Genomic DNA, 17,190 nt, shown 5'->3' with positions numbered 1-17,190 from the left:
TCAAATGTATGCAATTATTTAGTAACTTTAGTCCACTTCAGTCTTCAGTGATTTTGCAGGAAAAACAACAATTTTATGAGGAACAGACCAAAAATTTGAGACAAAAATCTGGACATTATGTGAAAATCTGGATAGTTGAGTGGTATGGCATCTACTAATGTTTGGCAGGGTGATCTTTTATGCAGTCGATTCATGTCATCTCCATTTGAACCAATGTCACATTTTACACGACTTTTTGTTTTAATGAAAATCCTCAAAAAAAAGTTTAACTCTACTGATAAGAGCAATTATCCCAAGCTGAGAGATGCACAGAGGCAAAACCTAACTCAAAATTAAGGTTATACATACTAAGACACATGTTACAGCTTCTGCTCCTACTTACTCTAATTGCTGTCTGTTCTTGTCTTATCTTTTTCCTAGCTCAGATGTGAAAAACATCTTTATGTTATCTGTATATTATATGTTGTATTATTATGGTATTATTGTATTATTGTATGTTATGTTTATCTGTATGTCTTTATAAATGCTTAACATTTAGTTTTAAAAAGTGCTCTGGCTTTTTGATTGAATACCAGTTAGCTTGTCTACATGGAAACCTAAGAATAAAATGTACATTTGCTCTCTGCTACAGACTTTTCAACTGAACATCTATTTGCTAAAGGAAAACATTCCCTTACATTTAGTGTTCTGAAAACAATATTATTAAATTAAGCCAATGACCTTAACCCAGCGATTAATTTATGCAAAAGTAAGAAGACTCTACATATACAATAATCTGTGTACTTTTACACCACATCCCTCAACTCAACAACCCAAGATTACAGTGTATTAACTTAAACATGCTTTTGTCAAGCCTTTCTTCTCTTTTTACATTATAATGTCTACATTTTTTAAAACTAAAAAAAGAATAAGACACTTAAGTATCTTTATCATGTACAGCAATAACTGAAAATGCTTTACTATATAACATGAAATGTTTTATACAAATACTGTTAAGAAAAACATGTTTTACTTACAATTACTTGTTTCCCCTTTCCCTTTAGTGTCCTTTCAAACATTAATGACATGAAGTGGGTTATATGCTTTTCATTCCTCCATAAATTTAACAAAGTCAACAAAAGTCTAATCTTTCCCCTTTTTCTTGCAAAGCCATATTTCACAAATTTGATTGATGCTTTACATCCTCACATTTATTCAATAGTATCTGTGTTGCTGGTCTTCTTCCTGTTCATCTCCATCTCCCAACCCCAGACTCAGGTTCAAGTCCAAGGGACTCCCAATTCTTCTAGTCAACACCTGTGCTTTTTTTGTTTGTCACATAATTCCTTTGGAACATTAGAAAAAGCAGAGTCACTTTCTATTTATTGGATCACATTTTGTTGGACAACTTTTGTATTTCATCTTTAGCCTGTTCTACATAAAAATAAATTACTTTGATCCATGAGGAAAAATATTCTGGATATATTATCTTGAATCTCACACCTGCCTCTCAATATTCCCTGATTGCTTGGAACAATTTGATTCTCTTCTGTTTGGTGTAGAGTGAATAATAATTTTCTACAAATACTGTGCCATCTTCAGTTATTTTACCCTTCTGCCACAGTTTTTTGTCAGTATCAACTCTTTTTATTGGTATGATTATATCTTTACTAAAAGAGGTCTTGGGTGCCTTTTCATGGCCAGGTTAGGAGCATACAGACGATTTGCACTTTCAATTAACAAATTTTCCTGTGGAATACCAGTCCAGTTACTTATTTATAATATAATCACAACAAAATAACTCCAACTTGTATAACAACCAGGTAAATGACCAGTGAAAAACAGCTCTACTTTCCAAGCATACACTTTTATTTGTTAAAGAACAAAATTCTCTTACTTTCCAAGCATACACTTTTATTTGTTTAAGAACAAAATTCTCTAGCACCTCGGCCTTAGCCTTTACAGAGTCAGTTACTTATTTATGTTTTTATAAAATGAATACAGTCATTTCCTTCTAGTTCTTCTGGTACAGCAGAAAATCTCAGGTTTTCCCTGCATTCTCTGTCCTCTAACTCTACCATTTTTTGAAATATCTCTTCTTGAGCAGTATCATACTCAGCGAGCCTTTTCTTCATTTTAACTTCTGATTTTTGGAGTTTTATCAGTCCATCTGAGTAATTGTTTAAAGCTTCTTTCTTTCTTCAGCCTTGCTATTTGAGTTGATGTACTCATTCACCGCAAAGTAAGTGAAACACTGGCATTATGCAGTCACACAGAGAAGTCCAGCTTTGATAAATCTTTCAATAAATGTTTACAAACTGAACCAAGTCCATCCAGAATGAAAATATTTGATAAAATGTTTTATTCCTCACAGCAATACAATAATAACCTTAAGCACTTTCATCCCCAAACCTCACTTCCTATTTAAACAGTGTGTGACTTTAGACAGTGTTCTGAAGAAGTCCCAAGTTGTGGACTTCTCCCTGTGACTATGTGAACCTAGTGTTTCACTTATTTGTGTTGTGGAGGATTGCACTGTACACGTACCTACTTTCTGGTTATTGATATACTCCTTCAATGTTTGATTTATTTTAATCAGCTTTGAGCACATTTGATTTATTTCTTCCCTAGATTACTCAAAGATATGTCTTGCACCAAAGCTTGAACTGTTATTTGTTAATCAGATGCAGGAATCTTCCCAGTCAGTGTATTCTCTTCACCTTTTCTAGTTGATTTTCTTTCAGGCTCTCTAAGTTTTATTTTTGCTGGCATCCAGGCAGTTTACTTACTTGCCAGCAACTGAATTTACTAAATCTGGCAGAGCTACCATCTCTCAGTTTTGTTTTACACTGGGAAAGCTGAAGTCAAGCTATTGATCAATGTGTAGCCATCTTGGAAGTTCCAAGCATCTCTAGTTTCTGGTGATTTTTTTATGCAGGTTGAATTTAAGATTATCATTCACTATAATTCCTAATAATTTGTTATGAGAAGTGACTTCATTGATTGTATTATTAAGAGAGAGAATTTAAATTTTGTCTTTTCAAAAGAGGGTGATTTGGTGGAAAAACAAGTAGTTTTATCGGGGAATGAACATAAGCATGAGTCAATATCCTAGATCTGGTCATTACCAACATGGGAAATCGATGCTCCACACCTATGGTCACTACCTCGTTAGTCAGGTCTGACCATAAGATAATCACCCTTAACATCCACATCCCATCCCCACCCCCCAGTAAGGAAACCTCCATAAAAAACTTCTCCAAAGCCAACTTCATGCTACTCAAGTCAGAAGTGACAAACTTCATGACACCCATGCAGATGGGAACTGAAAGTTTGACTGCTGAGTCCTACACTAAGACACTGTACGAGCACATCCACTCATGTATGAAACGTGCCATCCCAAATAGAACCAAGATGCTCTCATCCAAAAAAAGGTGGTCCCCTGCCATAAACAAACTTTACAACAAAAGGAAGAAACTGTTGCAGAAAAGAGGAAAATCCCAGGAAGCAAAAAACTCCCTTACCAGCCTCAGGAAGAAACTGAGATCCCTCATAAAATCCTCCAAAGCTAGTTACGAAAAGAAAATTGCCAAAGGTTCCAAAGACAACCACAAGGCAGTCTATAACTATGTCAAGAATCTAAATGGCAATGCTCAGATCTGCTCTGAGCTAAAACAGAATGGCATTAAATATACTGATCCCAAGGATATTGCCAATATCCTGGCAGATCGATTCAGTGCCAACTCCCCCCCCCCTCACCCCCTAAATGGCCCATCTCAATACCGGAAGATTGCCAAATTCCAGTAATAATGGCCACATAGGTAAAAAATGCACTATCCAAAGCTAAGAATACAGCATCCATGGGACCAGATGACATCCCGGCCTGTGTACTACATGAACTACAATATGAACTGGCACCTCACCTAAGTGTCATGATTAATCATAGCCTCACCTCAGGTTTCGTGCCCACTGAGTGGCACAGAGCTACAGTTATCCCACTCCACAAGGGGGGATCCACCTTGGATCCCAGAAACTACCTTCCCATCAGTCTGACGAGCCTTATCTGCAAGGCCATGGAGTGTATTATCATGGAACTTATAAACAAAGACATTGGCAACCTTCAAACACTGGACCCCACCCAGTTTGGGTTCGTAAAGGGCCAATCTTGTCTCCTGAACCTGATTGACTTCTTCGAATCAGTCTCCAGAGCCATGGACAAGGGTAAGGTGGTCCACACAGCCTATCTAGACCTTGCCAAGGCCTTTGACACCATCCCCCACTCTGGAATCATAGATAAACTTACTAAGCTGGGCATTAATCCCTATGTCACCCAATGGGTTGCTAACTGGCTTACTGATAGAACCCACACTGTAAAAGTAGCAGACTCCAAATCCAGCTCCAGACAAGTGACAAGTGGAGTACCTTAGGGTTCAGTCCTGGGACCGCTCTTGTTTGGCATCTACTTCTCTGAAGTACAGGCCAACACTAAGGGATTCTGGCTAACAAAGTTTGCAGATGACTGCAAACTGGGAGCCATTATTGAATCCCCAAATGATGTGGATACACTACAAAAGGGCCTTACAGAAACAGATGCTTGGTGCCAGAGCCATGGGCTCAAGCTCAATGCCAAGAAATGTATAGTTATCTTCTTTGGGAAAAACATGTACCCATGAATTACCATATAGGTGGCAGTACACTAAACACCAAAAGTGTGATAAGAGACTTAGGGACACAGGTGGACAGTGGTCTCACCTTCGATAACCACATCACCACAACAGTCAGGAAATCCTTCTATGCGGCACACCTCATCACTAAGGGCTTTTCATCCAGAAAAAAAGGGTGTCATTGTCCCACTGTACTCATCCCTCATTAGACCTATTATAGAATACAACATTCCCGTTTGGTATGTACCTCTCAAGACATCTGCAACAACTGGAAAGGCCGCAGAAATACCTCACTAAAGGAATTACAGGCCTAAAGCAGATGCCCTACGCTGACCGCCTTAAAAAACTCCAGCTATACTCTGTTGCATATCGTCTACTCAGAGGCGATCTCTGCTTAACATATAAGGCCATGTCAAACCCAGAGCTGTTGGACATGCTACACGTAAAGAAATCCCAATCCCTCAGAGCCACACGCTCCAGGGATCTAAACCTTGTCATCACAATAAACAAAACATGCTGGAGGGATAGGTTCCTGACCCAGAGACTCCCCATACTCTGGAATAGACTGCCCATACATGTCAAGCAGAGCGCCTCCTTGGCCCTCTTCAAAAGGAATCTTGATGATTGGATGGGAGATAGGAAATTCACCCCGGGGATCATGTCAGTCACCCTGCTAGACAGGGGTCCAGAGAAGTAAATATTGTGGGAAGAAATATCCAGGGAATTGTTATGGCTAGGCTTGTATAGGCCCTAGGACCGATAGCCTAGTATCAACCTATGAACCTATGAACCTATAATCACAGGAAAGAGTTACTGGTTTGTGAACATCATAGTATCTTAAAGCAGGTGGACTGGTAATTTTTTTGTTTTAGGACATCAAATGCTCTTTGGTGATGTTCCAACCAGGACCACGCTATATCTTTGTGTGTCAGCTCTCTGAGTAGTGCAGGAAGTTGGCTCAAATGTGGAATGAACTTGCCTAGATAGTTGACCATGCCAAGAAAAAGTTGTAGGGCTTGGACATTGTCTGGAGCTGACATTTCAAGAATTACAATTTGCTTAGATGGGTCTGGTCATAAGCCCGAACTGGTAAACAAATGACCAGCTTAAGTAACGTTTCATAGCCTGAATTTACATTTCTGAGGATTCAGCTTAAGACTGACTTCATGAGCTCTTTCCAGAACTTTCTTATAGTTTCTGTCATGCTCGACTTCACCATTGCCTTCGACAAGAATATCATCAGCTATAATGGCACATGAATAGCTAGAAAAATTTTGTTCCATCGCATGCTGAAAGATTTCATTGGCAGAGTTTATCCCAAATGACATTCTCAGAAATCTGTACTTCCCAAATGGTGTACTGAATGTGGTTAGCAGTGAGGATTTATGGTCAAGCAAAATTTGTCAAAATGAACTTTTTGCATCTAAGACAGAAAAACAGTGGCATCTGGCATAACAGCAGCGACTTCTTCGACTATACGCATTGGATGATGAGGTCGTTTTAGTGCTTTGTTCAAGTCTCTTGGCTCAATACATATTCTAGTATCATCTGAGATTGTCTTATGAGCAACCACCATGGAGGATACCCATTCAGCTGGTTCTTCTACTGGACAGATTACACCTTGCTACACCATTGTGTCTAGCTCAGCTTTGACTCTATTCTGCAAAGCTACTGGAACTTTCCATGCTGGTCTGATAACTGGGTTTACCTCGTGGTCTAACTTCATGGAGTACACAACTGGGAGTTCACCTAGTTTGTTTTTGAAAAGATCAGTATAGTCAGAAAAAATAGCCTGGGTGAAATTGGAGCTGTTATCCTTCAAGCTTACATGGTGAACATACTTATTAAATGAAAGCAGTCCCATTTTCAAACAGCCTCTGAGGCCTAATAGTGACTGTACGTGCCTCTTGACTATATAAAATTGCAAGCCATAGCTGTTCCCAGCAGAGTAACATGAAGGCACTACTGAGCCTTTAGTATGAATTTCTTCACCACCATAAGCAACAAGCTTTGCACACTTTACCAAATCAAGCCTCTCACCAGCTTTTACTCTAGCAAATGTTTCTTCTGCCATAGCATTGCACTTTGAACCAATATCACCTCTGCGCTCTAGAGGTCTTCCATTAATGTGAATAGTACAAAATACCTCATTCTTTGCCCCAGTGGCGGCTGGTGACTTCAAATTAAAGGGGGCTGCAGGAGACAGCTGAATGGGTGGGGCCAATGAGAAGGGGTGTGACCAACTAGAAAGGGGTGGAGCTATGCTCAAAACCACAACAACTGGAACTTTAATTAAATATGCTGCCCTCAGTGCCAAACCATCATTACGAGAGTCCAGTCAAGACAAAAGCAAGTGTAGAAGAAAAAAAATATTTCAATGCATTGGTTACATGACAACCTACTTATTATCTAGATGGAAACACAAAGGTTGTGAGGCATGAAAAAAATAAATTGCTTTTTAAATACATTACTGGAATGCCAGTCAAAATCAAGTATAAAAAAAAACAAGCAGCACTCAGCTCAAACCACTTCTTCTTGCACTGCAGTTCTAATTATAATTTATATTCAGCTTTATAAAATTACCAAGTAACATGTTGAAAGTAGCAATCTCTGTTATACCCCCACTTGTAAAAATGTTTTTATCCAAAAAAGACCTGCTGCCTGAGAACAACTATCTACGTGTTTCATGGGGAACACATGATCAAAGTAAAAAATGAACAGTGAACAAGGTACAAGCTCAAGATAAATTGTTTAAAGGATTACTGCACAAGTTATGGACCACACATGATAGATTTGCATTCTATTTAGTTTACTGGTGAAGCCTGCAAAGATAACTGCAAGTCTCCAACAAATGTAATGAGCTTCTGAAAATACTGTAATCCTGTTCTTTATTACAAATACCGTCATATGCATTTCAATACAAAACAGACCAAAAATGTTATGCAAAATTATAAAATTGCCACACAATACAGCTGGGAACCTGTCCAAGAAGGGACACATTTTTAAAATTAGTACTGTTAACTTGAGCAGTTGACACAATAAGAGCATCTACATGCATTTCTGAAATAAAAGTAATCTATAACTCTGATCATTAGTTATTTATAATTGTAAACCCACCTCGTTTTCTTCCAAAATTGCCATTTTGCAGAGGGATTATTAGGGGGAGAGCAAAATTTTAGCAAAAATTGGGGACAGTTGAGAGGTTTGGATATTCATAATTCTATAAAGCGATTTATTTGCACATACCTCTCAACCTCTTAATGCAGGAAATCTGGACAAGGCCAAATATATTGGGGGAACATACAAGCAGTACTAAAAATTGCTCTTGTATAAACTTAAGACAGTTGATAGAATAACAGGTCTTGCTTTAGCATGCATTTTTCTGAAGGTAATGACATCTGAAACTCAATATCTGTCATTATTTAGTGACTTCATTCCTAAATGATTTGGCAGAAAACCAAAAATTTTATGAGGAACAAACCAAAAATAAGAAGCAAAAATCTATTCATTCTGCAAAATTCTGGACAGTTGAGAGGTATAGTTCAGCCGGGGCTGTCTAAGTTTGCTGCCCTTCACCCCTCACAAAATCATGGTGGAACGGAGCGTCCCCCTTGCAGCCAATCCAATGTCCCATTCCTTGGTTATTTGGCCCCATTTGCCATAAACACTGTAATGTGCATACTGCTTTACTTCTGCGATGATATGGATTTCATTTGAAAGTTTTATTTTATATTTTACAGCATAAACTCTAATAGATATCTGCTAAACAAAGCAATGCAGTCTCACAATGAAAATAGACTTAGCATTAAAACTTCTCTGCCCTTGAAACTCAAATTCATTGAAACAGCATTGAAACCTACATTCAAAGAAAATACATTTTGCCAGTGGCAGATAAAAATTAATTTTGGGCTGTTTTCAAATCATAGGCCCCTTGAACATGAAACGTGCACATGCTCTTTGATACACCTTCCTGACTGTATTAAATTATATTCCTTGTACAATACAGTACAGTTGTTAGAGAACATTTTACATTTATTGTTTTGAACATTTTTCCAGTAAACAATGAAAGAAAATGCATGCACCAATAATGACAAAACTGCACAATTCAGAACATTTCCATCATAAAAGTCTACTCAAACTTCTACAGTCCACCAGTATCATTAAATATGCACGATCTCTGAGGAAGTAAAAGTCATCTAAATAATTCCACATTAAAGAAATCTGTTAACTAATGAAGAGATTACTGCTAGCAAACAACTTTATATGTCATTGTTTCATCTACAAAAAAAGTGCCTGTTGCCCCTGAGGAATAAATTGCCTATGTTGCATTAAAAAATGATAAGCTAGTAATATCACAATATGGAATGGATGGCAAACTGATAACAGGTTCATAGTTACTAGGTATATTTGCCAAAGAGGACTGCAGCATCCATCCTCTTTACAAAAGAGTACAGTATCAGCAATGCATCTACCTACTGTGGGAGTAGAACCCACAGACTTCTGCATCAAAAGCAAGTACACTACCTGTTGTGCTATTAACAATATAAAAAGACTCAGCATAAGCAGTACTAAACTTTTGTTCCCCTGCAGCTCTCAGCTCCTTGCAAAATCTACTTGACACAGCTGTATCTCTGAACTTTGCAGCACAAGAAATCTGGAAAAAGCCAAAATTTATTTGGGGGGAGACAAAAGCCCAAAAACCAGGGACACATTTTAAACATTGCTTGTATAATGCATACAAAAAACAGCAGGTGGACCCAAAAACGACAGCAAGGCTTGTAGATGAACCTGTCTTTAATTCACAAAAAATAAGGACATAAGTGCTTTTGTAGTATCACTACTTCATCAGATGTGTGTGAATCTGATGAAGTAGTGATACTACAAAAGAGCTTATGTCCTTATTTTTTGTGAATTAAAGACGGGTTCATCTACAAGCCTTGCTGTCATTTTTGGGTCCACCTGCTGTTTTTGTATGTGTTGAACATTTGTTTGGAAGAACCTTGGTGCTCACTGTGGTTGGTGGTCGTTTTTATTTGTTTATTGCTTGTATAATGTTGGAAAGTTGCTAGAATAAAATGCTGTGTTATCACCATACATTTCACTGCTAAGTATTGAACCCAGGACCCTGTACAAAACAGTCAGAGCAATGTGCCACTATGCCAAATCACCTATTTTAGGAAAGAAAGGAAGACTGAAACTTAAATGGCTATCATTTAGTGAATTGAGTTCTCACCATAGCTGTCAACATCTTAGCACAAAACACCTGAACAAAGCCAATAATGGGGGAATACAGCCCCCAAACATATTCAGTGAGTTCAGTTATCACCATAGCTATCAACCTTGGCACAAAAAACCTGGACGAAGCCAATAATGGGGGAATACAGTCCAATAAATAGGGACAAATATCTATTGAGTACACCAGAGCAAACCCATGGAGGACATGCAGACTCCACACAGAAGACACCCCAGCCAAGAATCAAATCAGACAACTTGTAGCTGTCAGGCAACAATGCTACCACTGCACCACTGGCTGCGTGAAGTAACAAAAATACAGAAACCACAGATTTTATGAGGAACAGAACAGAACAAATATTTGGCAAAAATCTGCAAATGTTTTACAAATGGTGGGGGGTAGGGAACTCAGGCTCTTGTCACTTGGGCCCAAGTTACAATGTTCAAGCCTTATTCTCTACCTACCATGTAGCAACACACACACACAATTCTGTCCTCCATACCTGTCTCTGTCCTCGAGATTCTGTCCTCCATACCTGTCTCTGTCCTCCATAATGGCCCGCGCATGCTGTTTGGTCTGATGTGAGGAGGCTGGAGCCTTCTGCTGTTGGGTCCCCACAAGATGTGAGTAGGCTGGAGCCTCCAGCCTGCAGGCGATGCAGTCTGGTCTGTGCAGTCATCACCGCACAGACCTCTGGGCTGGAAGGGCTGTGTTTCCTGCCTTCCCTATCCGGACTGCCTAACAGAGCAGTCTGGAGTTCAGGATGAGCACACATGCGTGCTGGAGTTCTGGTCTGTCAGGAACTAAGCACGCATGTGCAGAGTCCAGCACTACTCTTGAAATTTTTTATTTTATTTTTTATGTTCTACGGGGGGGTATTTTATTCATTTTTACAGGTGGGGGGCTGCAGTCTTGCAGTCCTATAGCATGAGCCACCCCTGCTTTGCCCACAAATCTATTGCATTGACTGTTTCACCAAGTACAGACACACCATCAACATAAAAATTAAGGTTGCAGCTTTCTAATTGATCAACTTGCCTCTTTGAATGCTCTTTTTTAATAGAATGTGGCTCTTTTGATTTACAAAATATTTTGAAATGATTCCACTTTTTATATTTGTGGCACTGCTGAACAAAAGCTAAGCACTTTTCTCTTTTAGATTTGTGATTACACCACAATTACAAAAGTTGACTAAAAGGCTAGGTGGGGGCACATTCTTTGATTTAGCTGACTCACCCTTGTTCTTCACTGAACATGCTCTGGATTTTGCTGGAAAGGCTCTGGGTTTCAAAGAACTGCCCCACCCTTAGGCATGTACATTTTAACCACGTGCTGCATACTATCTGTATTAGCAGCAATAGAAGCTACATGTGTTCTTTTCTTATTTGTAAGCATATTTGTGTGATTTTCTGTAAACTCGTATATCTGACAAATCTCAACAGTTATTCAAAGTTAAATCACTGTCTCAGAACAAAATCTTTCTCACTGCATCATCTTTAATACCACACACAAGCCTGTCTTTTATCAACTCATCTCTTAAATCACCAAATCTGCACAATTTAGCATTATTTCTCAAGTATGTTATACATGCTGCAAAAGTTTCACCAGGCTTTTGATCTCTTGTGTAAAATAAGTGCCTTTCCATTGTAATATTTGTTTGGGGATACACATTTCTCTAAATTTATGTTTTAAGCACTCAGGGTCTTCCCTAGTTTCAGCTGGTAAAACTGTATGGCGGTTTCCCCCTCCCTTGCATACACAGTAGGTGCATACACAAATGAACACTCTCTTTCAATGTCTTCTGACCCAGCCAAATTAAACAGAATAAATGCTTTTATACGTGCATCTTTGTCAGAAAAGCAGCCTGTATGAAAATATCATACTCTTGCTCAAACATTCCAATCTTCTGCATTATTATCATTAAACACAAGCAAACTTGGTCTGCAAAATTTTTTTGCCATGCCAACAAATTATGTTTAAACACAATGCAAATATGGCCCTTGTAATTATGTATAAACATGCACACACACTAGGTACTAACATTCAAATGCACAGTAAACTCTTCAAAAGGCTGTACTTTGCAAAATATTCTTTGAAATGGCTGTACTATGCAAAATAAATGCACTGTAATACTACACACACACTTGCCAACACTTTGTACACTTCAGATACTTCAAATAGCTTTAGTAAATGTGAAAAAGTAACACATAGTTAAAAAGTATGGTCGGTTTTCCTTTTGTATACATTTTATGTAATTCAGATATTGTTTCAAAATTTTTGTAATTATTTTGAATATCTTTATCAATATGTCGCAGTTTTGAACTTTCATTTAATTAGAAATTTGTTTTGAGCATTCTGAGTGCTTTGTTTTATATATGTTGAGTGAAAAAATCATTTCAATGAGATTTAGTATTTGAAATTTGTTTCCGACCTGTTTGCGAGTTGTTTGAGCAGTAGGGATGATCCACTCCTGTATATTCCTCCAACCTTAACTGTGCACCTCACGGTTTTGACTCTGGATCCCATTCTGACACTATGTCGCTCATCTTGTATCTCTGAATAAGGTGATGAGACTTGGGTGTTCATTTAAGTACTTTATTAGATACAACACATCCTGATGGATAGCAGGAAAATTAAACTTAAACAAACTAACTGACTGACTACTACACACATGCATGCTCTCACTCTGGCTACTAACTCAAAATGGCACTTTTGCTTGCACGTGCTCAGTACTTATATGCATGTGCCTGCTTACTGGAAAGCTTCTTAAAAGTATATCACACACTCTGATCTACAGATATGACAGTGGAGTCATCTGTGTATTGTATTAGGGAGGCCTGTTATGTGGATGTGTGGAGGGTGTTGGTGAGAATGTTAAAGAGGGGAGAACAAAGGAAAGAGCCTGGGGGCACACTTGTGGTGACTGGAAGGCAGGGAGAGAGAGAGAGAGAGAGAGAGAGAGAGAGAGAGAGAGAGAGAGAGACTAGAGTGCCATTTTACTGCCTGATGCCTATTGGACAAATAGCTTTCAAACCATAGAAGGGTGGGCTGAGATAACCCTAGTGAGGGCATTTGGAGTAGAAGTTTGCTGTGACTGTGTTAAAGGCTTTAGACAAGCTTAGAAATAAAGAGGAGACTAGTCTGCCATTATCTCTAGCTTTATTGATAGTATCTATAAAGGTTGGAAGTGCAGTGATAGTACTATGGGAGCGAAGAAAGCCGTGTTGTATGGAGGTAGGAGTTCTTCCTGTAGGATATAGTTAAGTAATTGTTTTTGAATACATTCCTTTATATGCCTCTATATATTTTGATATATTTATATATATATATATATATATATATATATATATATATATATATATATATATATATATATATACACACACACACACACACACACACACACACACACACACACACACATATAAATATATAGGTATAGATAGGTAGATATACAGGTATACACTCTGGTAGAATCTGGGAACCTATGGTCTCAAAAACTGTATTAGTAAGGGGGGTGATTTTTAATCCCATACCTTTGTTTGGACAGCACAGGAAAGTTTATTTTCACTCTTCATTTACTGGGATAGCATGAGTATGACATGAGTAGTATGGAATATCCATCAACCTGTCAGATAATGGTAACTAGAAACTACATTTTCTAAAATGCATTTATAATACCTTCAGGATTCTTATGTATGCCTGCATCCGGACACCAAGATGAAAACCCGCTGCCAAGAATGTTTACCTTGCTGTTACTACAATATGATTGGTCATGTCTGTCAGAAGAACACAGATGCTTTGGTTAAATGTAAGTTTGGGTTTTTTCCTTTCTTTCAACATTTGTGTTTCTAGTCAGCATACAACATCCTTAGTTTAAGAAAGTCATAAAAACTTACTTAATTTTTAATTATGAATATTTTGTTTTGATAGGCACAAAGCTTTCATTAGATGCATTAAAACGGCGGTTACATGTTGTCAGCTCTAAATATCAGCCAAGCAAGCAATTCAATAAAGATCAAGGCCAGGTTCCCTTATTCAAGGCTACAATCCAGCTGGCTATTCCAAACGTTGTCATGAGACCAAGTCTCGATGATATACAGGTAATAATTTAAGCACATGTACTAACAATATCATTGTAACTGGACTTTAGTATATTGTTTTGTTTTCCACTTGTTGCCCCAAACTTCCTTGTTATCACCATAGACAGGAATTATTCAAGACACCCCTGGCATAGTTTTGTACTTCATAGGTTCATAGTTATATACTAGGCTAGTGATCATCAGGGCCTTTAAAGCCTAGCCATACAGTATACCTGTTTGTGTCCCTATGTATCATGGGCATCTATTAGGAGGGGGTATATAAATTAGAAAGTTAGAGGTTATGTGAGGGGGTATATTGGCTTGGGCATTACTGTCTGCCTCTGTCTATCAGAACATGGGGATTCTCTGAGATAGGTATCTGTCTTGCCAGCATATCTTATTTAAGTCACAAGCAAAATTTAAATCCTTGGATCTAGTGGTTATAGTGCTGTTTATTTTGTGGATGTGCAAAAAATCCATCAGAGCTGGATCCAAAGATGCCTTGCATGCCAGGCATAGATCACCTCTCAGTAGCCTGTATGAGACAGAATCTAGAGATAGGGCTTTACGGCAATCTGTACAGGACAATGTGTTAATACCCTGGAACCTTTGTGGGTGTTCCAGCTGTTGCATATGTCTGATCAGGTACGTACTGAATGGGCAGTATACTCAATGATGGGTCTGATAAGTGCTGAATAAAATAGCACTATGACTTCCTTGGACCTAGATGCCATGCCCTTATTATAAGCTGGTTAACATAGAATGATTTTCTTAGTACTTTAGCCACATATTGGTTAAAGGCCAGATTACTGTCTACATATGTTCCCAAATCCCTGACTACTGGGTCAACTCTTAGGGGCATATTATCAGTGGAGCAATTAGCCAGTCTGGGAGTTTTCCTAAAAGGAAATGTAATGTAGTTCTTGGCATTTAGTTTTTTTCCATGACTTTGGATGTAGTCATTTGTCTGTGCTAGTCACTCATGTAAGATGTTTGTGTCATGGGGGAATCTATGACAGCTCCCAGTTTGCAGTCATCTGCAAACTTGGTCAGCCAAAGGTCTTTGACATTATCCTTTATCTCCAATAAGTAGATTCCAAGTAGGAGTGGTCCCCGCATGGGTCAATGAGGTACCCCACTGATGACCAATCTCTTAGTTAAGGTGGCTTCACTAATCCTGACTTTCTGGGTTATGTCTGTTGCAATCTAGCAAGTTATGTAGGGGTTTATGCTGTGTTTGGTGAGTTTGTCAACTATACCTGAGTAGGGTATTGTACTGAATGCCTTAGCCAGTTTCAGGTAGGTGGTATGCACTGTTTTCCTGTCATTTATTGTCTTGGTGACCATCTCAAAGAAGTCCACCAGGTTTAGTAGGAATCATTGTCCCTTGATAAAGCTAAACTAGATTGGTTCCAGTGTCTGAAGGCTGCCTATGTCTTTCTTCATAATTTCTATGATAATTCATTCCATGGCTTTGCATCTTAGACTAGTCAGACTAATAGGTCTGTAGTTTTGGGGATTGGTTGATGGTCCTCCCTTGTGAAGGAGTTAAATGTTGCAGTCTTCTGTTCTCATGCTACAAAACCTATTTTGTGGGTACAGTTGAAAAGTATCTCAAGTGGTCCTGATAGGTTATGTTTCCAGCTATTTAGGAGACATAGGATTTTGTCGGAGCCCATTATAGCTATGTTTTTGGCCTAATGAGCTCTGCCAGAACCTGCTCACTGTTAATAGTTGGGGGAGGGGTTATGCTAGTAGGCATTTCATGGAGGAGGTAGGGGGTGAAGTTTGAGCTGAATTGGTCAGCCAGCAAATTTGCTCTGTAACTCTGCTTTGTGAAGGTAACACCATTTACCACCACTAGTTCAGCACACAGACGTGTGCTGCCTTTGAGGTTTCAGACATAAACAATTGACGAGTACACACTGTCCACAACCAAATGCAAGTTTAATAAAAACAATGTAAGCACTTTCATGCTCTAAGCAGCTTCATCAGACAACAAAAATTAAATAATTTACTCCTTATATGCAACATTAGAAAGCCTTGTGAATGACTAAATAGAAAACAACATTTAAAGAGACACAGAAATATACAATTTTAATAATATACACACTCAAAAAATAATATAATTAATGTTGTAAGCCACATTTTAATAAAACTGGCTTTAATGAAACTGTTTCATTCAAACATGGAAAAATAGTTTTCTGTATTTTAAGAATCCAATCAAATTCTATATTCTCTGTTTCATTAGATATATTGCCATCTCTAACACAAGTGCTATATACTTTCAAAACCAAGAACTTAAAAGTAGGTTCAGAACATGCTTCATTTATAGGTTTTGCTAAAGCACTGGTATGCTTCTGTTTCTTGATATCATAAATATATTTATAATTCTCTCTTTCAGTGTCCTATTTGTTTTGCTAACATAAAAACATTTACATTTCTGGCAGCTGGCTACATAAACCACATTGATTGTATTACAATCTGCATAATCATATACAGTGGATATAAAACGTGTACACATGAAGCCGCGGTGGTACAGTGGTAGCTTTGTTGCCTCACAGCAAGAGGTTCTCCTGTTCGATTCTCAGCTGGAGTGCCTTCTGTGTGGAGTCTGCATGTCCTCCCCACAGTCAAGTGGCCTCCAAAAGACATGCGTGAATGGGTGTGCCTTCACTGAAGGTTGGCCATCGGGCTGGGAACTCGGCACCATAAAACTCGACTGCCAATCATTAGTGGACCGGAGTTCCACTGTGGCGACTCCTAACCGGGAAAAGCCAAAAAGACAAACATAAAACGTGTACACACCCCTGTTAAAATGCCAGGTTTTTGTGATATAAAAAAATAAGACCACACTAAATAATTTCAAAACTTTTCCCATCTTTAATGTGACCTGTAACCTGTATAATTCAATTGAAAAACTAACAAATCTGTTAGGGGAAAAATATAAAAAATGTACAATAAGCTGGTTACATAAGTGCACACACCCTTAAACTAATACTTTGTTGAAGCACCTTTTGATTTAATTACAGCATTCGGTCTTCTTGAGTAGGAGTCTGTCAGCATGGCACATCTTGACTTGACAATATTTGCCCATTCTTCCTTGCAAAAGTGCTCCAAATCTGTCAGGATTCCGAAGGCATCTCTTGTGCACAGCCCTCTTCGGGTCAGCCCACAGATTTTCTATTGGATTTAGGTCTGGGCTCTAGCTGAGCCATTCCAAAACTTTAAT

General features: G+C 38.4%; 1 protein-coding gene across 1 annotated transcript in view; it reads left to right on the top strand.

Moving 5' to 3' along the window:
* The window catches only part of LOC122796791 (dynein axonemal heavy chain 5-like), a 2,204,633-nt gene that overhangs the window by 614,804 nt on the left and 1,572,639 nt on the right, over positions 1 to 17,190 (top strand). Inside the window, exons 23-24 of the mRNA XM_044065521.1 lie at positions 13,564 to 13,687; positions 13,810 to 13,979. Coding sequence (XP_043921456.1) covers positions 13,564 to 13,687; positions 13,810 to 13,979 — 294 coding nt within the window. The remainder of the gene's footprint in view (positions 1 to 13,563; positions 13,688 to 13,809; positions 13,980 to 17,190) is intronic.

Source organism: Protopterus annectens, chromosome 3.part0 (assembly GCF_019279795.1).
Source record: "Protopterus annectens isolate FY-2018-M chromosome 3.part0, PAN1.0, whole genome shotgun sequence".
Lineage (NCBI taxonomy): Eukaryota > Metazoa > Chordata > Ceratodontiformes > Protopteridae > Protopterus > Protopterus annectens.
Note: the sequence above shows the minus strand (reverse complement) of the source record. Positions and strands in the feature narration are given on the sequence as shown.